General features: G+C 32.9%; 1 protein-coding gene across 1 annotated transcript; it reads left to right on the forward strand.

Annotated features, from left to right (window-relative positions):
• Window positions 1–2,793: 2,793 nt before the first annotated feature.
• LOC127118730 (transcription factor bHLH94) lies at window positions 2,794–5,281 on the forward strand. The gene is made up of 3 exons (XM_051048986.1): window positions 2,794–3,424; window positions 3,574–3,996; window positions 4,943–5,281. Exons 1-3 carry the CDS (start codon window positions 2,951–2,953, stop codon window positions 5,033–5,035), a joined length of 990 nt encoding a protein of 329 aa, XP_050904943.1. The 5' UTR covers window positions 2,794–2,950; the 3' UTR covers window positions 5,036–5,281.
• Window positions 5,282–8,795: the final 3,514 nt, after the last annotated feature.

Consider the following 8,795-nt stretch of genomic DNA (forward strand, 5'->3'; position numbering starts at 1 on the left):
GATTAGGTCCCCCACTTTGCATATTCTTTTTTTGTGTGGTATGTTTCATGAGTATAGTCCATTATATTATATCTCTAACATGCATTAACACCAAAATTCTATTGCCCGACCTCAAATAGTTGTGATTTCTACATAAGTCCAATTACGATTGCTTAACATAGCGCTAAATTTTGACACAAAAGGCATAGCATTCTAGTTAGTGAGATTGTAAGTCTCCCCTCTTTCATGGTATTGTGTGGAAACTTGGCCTTTTTTCCTTCCTTTGGAAGATGTCTTGGTTCAAGGATTCATGCTTGTGATAAGTGGGTTGAGTGCTCTCCAAAGAATGACTTAAACAAAAACAAAGCAAAAGCAATACTAACTTCTAATCAACTAACAACTAACATTTAATTTCAAGTCATTTACTTTTATGCACTTTAATTTTTAAGCTTTATCCATTTGCCATTATTCATATCATTCAAGTTATTTACTTTTATGTCATTTTCCCTTTGTCCACTTGGACCATATTTTATGTTATTTTGTGTTTGTATATACTTGTTTGTTTGTGTGGTCTTTTGACCTTAATGTACATGATAAGAACAAAAACCCTAAAAAAACATTTTGTGTAGACTGTTGGTTTGATCCGAGACTATTGGACTTAGAATTTAGGCAATACTCCCTATGCAAAGGACTTGGCCAATGCCAGCTTTCATGAAACCAAATGCTTGTGAAGTGAACTTTCAGCTGATACAGAAATGGAAGATCTATTTGAGTTCATCTGCAACATGATCATTGTGAAGCTGTTATTTTGAACTTGTGCCTAATGTCATCTTTGAAGTCATCTGATACATGGGAAATCTTGAAGAAGATCATGAGGTTACTAAGCTTAGATGTGGATATCTTTATTTGATGTCTTGCTCTTCAACTTGCTATTTGTATATTGATTGTTGCTTGATTCTAAAGTCTAAGGGAATTTTGGGTTTCTATATGACATTCTTGTCTATTGGATTGCAACCCATTGGTCAGATCCTTTCAACTCTTAACTTTTAAATTTATGCTTAAGATTAGTCTCTTCATCTCCTCGCCACTTCTTTAATTTCAAAAATCTCTCCCTCTTTTAAAAATCTTCTTTGCTTGTGTTTGTTTTTTTCTAAACTTTGATCATATTGCAAATTAAAAACTTTGGCCTTATGCCATTGCATTTTCAAACTTTTTCTTAATCAAACTTGTAAATGAACTTAACTATACTTGACTTAAAATTTCAAAAAGCTAAAAAGAACTAACACTCATCCAAACCATTTTAGGCCTTTGGTTCCTTTGTTAAACTTAAATTTTTGTTAAAAGCAATGCACTCACTTTGAAATTGATACCACAAACTACGAGGTTTTGATCCCTCATTTTTATGTTGGTACGTAGGCACAAGTCCGAAGGTCTTGTCAAACACAAAATTATAATTAATGAATTCTTTTCTCATCCCCACAGTTTGTTTTATTTACAAACATCATTTGTACAAAAATACATATACACACAAAAAAGGGCTCCCTAGGAGTACCTAGGACACTAACACCTTTCCTCTGTGTAACCAACCCCCTTACTTGTAATCTCTGCCATTTTATTAGTTTTGATTTGAAAACTTCTTATCTTTTGGGTTTTGTTCGTATTTTTTCCTTTTCCCTTATAAACAATAAAAGCGCGGTGGCGACTCTGGTTTTATTACGTCTAGTTTATCCATAGCTTGATGGTCATGAATTTACCGCTACAACGTTAGTCGAAGTGCATAGATATTTTAAAAGGAGCTGGAACATAAAAATAAAATAAATACTCAACAATAATTTTTCTTAGGTTTTGTTTGGGAGTTTGGAGGGGAGGGAAGATGGATGCTTTGAAAAATAAGAAAGAGTGAATGAAAAGAATAGAAGGATTATGATTAAGAGGGTTTTGGAGGATTTGTTTTTATTCATAACATTAAAAATCTTCTAATTTAAGGGAAGTCTAAATTTATATTGGGGGAGGATTTCAGAATACATAGATAAATTATTCAAATATAATTTTTGTTATATTATTTCAAAAATAAAAAATATATTAATAATAAACATTATTTTTATCATTTAAAAAAATCTTTTCTTCAAAAAAGAATGTTACAAATTTCTTTATAATTTTAAAAAAATATTATAAAAGTCCTTCCTTTTTCTGCTCCCAAACTCAAACAAAGACTAATTACTCTACCACAAAATCTTACCAATGTCCCTCTTTTTAACACACACTCATCTTGTCATGCCCACCTCGAATTTCTCTACGCTTTTTATCTCTTTCTTTAGTCACATTGCTCATGTCTCTCACAAACTCATGTTCAAGCATACTTATGTCTATGTTATCATATTATATAATAATGAATATGAGCCGGTAAACGAGACCCATGTGAATATATGCATTTCCTCTTGTGGTGACAAGACAATAATTATAAATAAATTAATATAGAAAAACCTCGAGAAAAACACACTCTCTTGAATTCAAGTCTTTACCATTAAATCAACTCTAGAATTAAAGTAATTTGATTATGACTAAAAGTTTATTCATCCTCGAGTAATTTATGGTTGATAGTAACTTGAGTAATACTTAACCACCAATTAATCAACACCAACCGTTAATCCATAACATAACTTTTTGATTGCCTTTACAAACGAGTACAAATATATGCAAATTGTCAATGCAATTACTACTAATATAAATATGGGGAAATAACCCCTTTGAGATATTTATTCATGATTGAGTATAAAACGGTTACTTTGCTTTCTCTTTTTAGGAAAATACAGTTTTCTTTCTTTCTTTCCCAAAATATACAGTTTCTAGCATCTAATCATTAACCAAAACTCATGTTATTTAGCTACTAATCATTAATTAGCCTCTCTCTCTCTCTCTTTCAAAAGTTTATCTTTTCATTCTCTTCTTTTGTGAGCTAAAAGGTCAAATAATGACCTTAGAAGCTGTGGTTTTTCCACAAAAAACATTCACCTACGCTTGCAAAGATTACCTATATTCATTAGTTGAAGAATCTTGGAGCACCAACTACAGTTTTCAAACAACAGCAACAGTAGAAGAAGAAGAACAAGATCTTTATGGAATCATCGAGAAGAATTTACATCATAATATCAATCGGAATTTTGATTCTTCTTCTCCTTCCTTGGTGCAAAATGGTAAAAACCAACGGGATTCGAGTTCTTCCCCCGAAACTTCCGTTCTTCCTTCTAGTTTCGTCGTCGAAGGTGCCGCCACTGCACCAATTAGTCGCAGGCGCAAACGACGTCGCACTGCGATTGCGAAAAACGAGGAGGAAATCGAGAGCCAGAGGATGACTCATATTGCAGTCGAGCGTAATAGAAGGAAACAGATGAACGAATATCTTGCTGTGCTCAGATCCTTGATGCCTCGTTCTTATGCAAAAAGGGTCAGTTTTGTAATTTTGTATTTACACTTAAAATTGTTTTATGTTTTGCTTATATGAAGTTTTACGGTTTCGATACTGTTTTGTTGCGGCCGTTTTTGCATCCAAATTGTTGATACTAAAACTCTTTAGAAATGGTATCAAAATCACAGGGTGATCAAGCATCAATTGTAGGAGGAGCAATCAACTTCTTAAAGGAGCTAGAGCACATTATCCAATCCATGAAAGGACAAAAGAAAGCAAAAGCACATGAAAATGTATTCAATAATAGCTCATCATCATCATCATCATCATCATCATCATCACCCTTTGCTGATTTCTTCATGTTCCCTCAATACTCCACATGTGCACCTCAGACCAGCACGTGCTACCCTGCTAACCCTAATCAGTCACGTGCCATGGCAGACATTGAAGTGACTCTGGTTGATAGCCATGCCAATATAAAGATACTGTTGAAGAAACAACATGGACAGGTTATGAAGATGGTTGCTGGGATTCAAAACATTGGCCTCAATATTCTCCACCTAAATGTTTCTACTCTCAATTATTTGGTTCTTGTCTCGGTTAGTGTCAAGGTAAATTAACTTGCCTTTTTTTCTATTTTTTTTATATATTTAAGATAATAATTACTCGAACCTCACACACAACCCTGAATATGAGGATTCGTATTCTATTGATGATGTTCAACCAATTAATATCGATTTTTTTTAGTTGATATAAATTTTGCATAAATATATATGTTAATATTATTGTTATATTATTTAATGCGTCTAATAATATATTATTCTTCTTATTTATTAGATGATTTAACATTATAGTCTTCTTTAAGGAGATGAAAGACGACCTACAATACAGACCTCATACTTTTTTATGATTAAGTTATGGCTAAAAGGATCTTCACTCTCACAAGTTTAAGACGATTCTGATAGAATTAGAGTTTGTCTAATTCATCTCTAAACAAGTCGATTTATAAGGTGAGAGATGTCACTCTATATAAACCCTTTGAGAGAACTATCTTTAACCAATCCCACCCCTTGCGCCCAACACTTTTTGGGCTTGACGCACATATATAAATGGTGGGTGGCTCGAATCGACCAGCTCGTGATACCATAATAAAATTAGAGTTTGATCTAATTCATTCTTACAAACCTGACTTGTAAAGTGAAGGGTGATGCTCTATAAAAATCATTTGTGAGTTTCATCTTTAACCAACTTGAGACTTTAATTATATCCATAAAATATAATTAAAGCTTTTGTTTGCTGTATTTATTTTTTATAAAACTTCCAATTGATATTAATAAAACATTACCAACACAAGTAGTGCACTCCATAATACTAGACAAAGTTACAAGTGGAAGCCAAAACTGTCTGATAGGATCCACAAACCAACCAACCCTACCAATAGGTATACAAAACCAGCAACTGAAGATAAAAACTAAACCAGAAAGAAAAAACTAGCAATTTAATTGTACTTAAGAGACTGTTAATCATTTTACTAATATATATGTTTGATTGAAATAGGTAGAGGAAGGGTGTGAACTGAACACAGTGGATGAAATTGCAGCTGCTGTGAATCAACTTTCAGTCAGAGTCCAGACAGAACCTGTATTATGAGTTTGCAAGAGATTCATATACATGCATCTGCATAAAAGCTATATATAGTAGAATATTCTTTATTGTATATTTAGTTTTATGTCTTCTTCTGCTTTTTTCACGGCAACTAGAAAATATGGAGAGGACAAAAAGTATGAAGGGACAACCACTTTGTTGTGGAGGCCCATACTTACTCTCCATGTGTGTATCAATTTGTTATTATTAGCATTATTTTGAAATCATGAGCATCGTTTATTTCTTTGGATTTGTTTGTGGGGTTCTTACCATTGTCATGTTTTTTCAATGTTAAGTTTGTCTGTAATCTATTAAAAGTTAAAGAATTTTTCTTTTGGTTTTATTCTACTTTTGTTTTTACCGGCTCCTTTTTTCGTAAATTTTGGTAATTAGTTTTTTAGAAAAAAAACATGATTATTACTATGGATCTTTTGTATAAAACTCAGTTGATGTTCCGACAGTCACCGAACTACTCGTTTGAGCATCTCACATTCTTTTTCCTGATGATTAAATATATATGTATATTCACTATACTATTATAGTTGATATTGTGAAGATAGTTAAATTAGTTACACAAATTAGTTATAAAGTTGCTCTCCTTCTAATGTTTTGGTTTTGCTGTTTTTCTAGTTATTATCATTTATTGATTGATTAGCTAAGTCTCGTCTAAGTTAGAATGCGCACACATTTTAGAATTGAATGTAATGCATTAAATCGTATTTTGCATGCTTTAAATAGTATCCTTTGATAAAAGTCGATGTAAAATGATTCAAGTCAAATTAGTCGATTATTTGGGTCAAGAAACACATGAGTGAATGGTTTTAATCATAATAGCTTTAGATTTAATTAAACACTTCATTTTTGTCAAAATAGAAATTTTTTGAAGTGTGATTTGAATTAATATTATGCATGATTCGAATAAAAAAAAGAATGTGAAAAACAAGATTTGCCATTGCCAGGGTGATTCAAATTACAAGCTTCTCTGAATCGAATCAGAAGGAAGCTTGATTCGAATCAAGCTAAAGGTTGATTTGATTCAATAATTCATTTCAAAATCAGGATTGTGGTTTTGTCAGCAAGATTCGAATAACCAAATTCTTCAAGTTAAATCACTTGTTCAAATCAAATGGTCAAATTCAAGGTTTTAAGTTCCTGATTCAAATCATTTATTCATTTGATTCGAATCATATTCACCTCTCTTGACTCGAATTAAAAGGATGTTTTTACTCATTTTTATGTTTTATCTCGAGCACATATATAAACCATTTTCTGTCTTTTTCTCACAACACACATATGATCATAATATCATAACTTTGAAAGTTGTTAAAAACTCAATTTTAGCTTTTGTCTTGGGCTATCCGCAAGTCTAAATGTTACAACGAGAACAATCAAACACGTGGAATATGTGCACCTCTCCTTCCTTGAAAATAAGTTGTTCCACCTCTGAGAACCTTATTGTTTGTCTAAATCCATTTGGTGGATGACCGCAATTCACACCTCGCTCAACACATTCAATTGACAACCACTTCCTCTACATAAGAGGAAGGACGCGCCATTTCTCAGGTATTCAAATCATTTATCATTATCACTTCACATTTCATTCTTAAACATACTTGAATGTTGGAGCGCTAACCTTATAGACCAGCCCCTTCTCCATCACATCAGAAGCTCAAGTCCAACACAACAAGGCTTGCTCATCCATCACCTAGAAATTTTGGTTCTATAATGGAATAGTGGTGTCGTTTATAGGAATCAAAATTTGATTCCCGTGAATCTTTACGTTTATATATCCATTTATCGATCTCCTTAATCAAAGCTCATTCAATCAAGAAATCCATATCTCTTTCCTCATAATTATAGATCTTTGTTTCTCGATATTTCTCCCTCAATTTCAACCTCCTTTCAAACAGATCTCCTTCAAATTCATTAACAATGGTGACATCCAAAGCCACTTGTTCCACCGTTTAACGGAAAGCCACTGTCTTCGCAGCTGAAGCCACCAAAGATCCACTTCCTTATCCTCAAAGAATGGATGGTCAAGTCTTGGTAGTATCTCCGTTCAATTGGTCACAACAAGATATTTTTCTAACTAGGACAAATTAGGGAGTATTCCAGCCTCTTCAATTTATCAGATCCATACAACAATTTCACAAGGGCGGGGCTTCACACCTATCACCACCATTACCTGTAGTAACTAGACACAGGAAATGCTTCCCATCTTTCAACTATTATAAGCTAATCTCCGTGTGTGATAGGTGGAAAAATCACTCATTTAACATAAGCACTTATTAACTTAAAACATAAAAAGTTGCATTAAAAAATCCCAATCTATCATAAAAATGAGATAAACACATGTTTGAACATTTTTACTATGTTATTCATGAGTACATGTAAAATTATCCAAAAAAATCACAAAATGCACATGATGAGTAGCAAAGATCTCGCGGGAAAAGCAGAGGCTCGCCCAACCAAAGACAAGGCCAACACATGCCAGAAACATGACAACCTTTCCGACTCATCATCACCAAGCAACGATATAAGCTCGCTAGGCAAGAACATGCATATATATATATATATATATATATATATATATATATATATATATATATATATATATATATATATATATATATATATATATATATATATATATATATATATATATATATATATATATATATATATATATATATATATATATATATTATATATATATATATATATATATATATATATATTACTTATAGGCCAAGTTACTTCATGTATAATCAAGGCAACTCACCAAGCGAGGTTACAAACACAATGGGCAAGGCAAGGCGGTTTAGAGACCTCTTGACTATCTAACTTCAAGGTGAAGTAAGGGAAGATATTTATTGATGAAGAAAAACGAATCTAAAGGCCTCGTTGGACAAGAACAGTAGAACATAACTTTATAAATAGAGGAATCAACTTGCTCATTCATACCAAAATTCCATCATTTCATAGTTTTGAAGTTAAATTTATTATGTAATAACAAGAGAGAATTGGGAGGGAAACTTCCCAAGAGAGATATTGAAGAATCAAAGGTGGATTCTCAGTTCGAATGAGAAATCATGATGGATGTTATGTTATCTCATTCCTCCTAATTATCACTGTAAAGATACTATGAGTAAGAGTAATTAAATTCTCTTCTTGCATTAACATGCCTACTTAGTGTCTATCCATGCATATGAGCAAGACCATGTCAAAATTTCTCTTGTATGTCAAATCTTCATTCAGAAAGAAATTGCCAGCTCGTCTTCTGAAAGTCTTTTTGTCTTTGTTGGATGCCCCAAGCGGGTACTCCTGACTTTGGATGGAATGCTTAATATCATGATACCAAGGTTTTTCATCTATAACTTCTTTTGCTGCAAATATGTGAGCAGGCCTATCGAGGTGCATAACTCTGATATTGGGCATGTAATTGAAACGATTTACCTTATAAATAGAAGACAAAGTAGCCAAAGCATCTGCCATTTGATTCTCTTCACGAGGTATATGATGAAACTATACTTTATTGAAGAAAGTCAGCAACCTCCTTGAGTAATATTTGTAAGGAATCAAATCAGGGTGACGAGTCTCCCATTCTCCTTTAATCTGACTAACCACTTGTCGCATCTCGAAAAACACGATCCTTCACGAGTTGCTCGCACGCTCGCGAAAAAGATGTTCGAGCAGAGCCGCCATCGAGCTTTATTTATTCTAATGAAGTAAAGGGAAAATGTTGATAAAACCCACGAAAAACAAC

This window comes from Lathyrus oleraceus, chromosome 2 (genome assembly GCF_024323335.1).
Source record: "Lathyrus oleraceus cultivar Zhongwan6 chromosome 2, CAAS_Psat_ZW6_1.0, whole genome shotgun sequence".
Classification (NCBI taxonomy): Eukaryota; Viridiplantae; Streptophyta; class Magnoliopsida; order Fabales; family Fabaceae; genus Lathyrus; species Lathyrus oleraceus.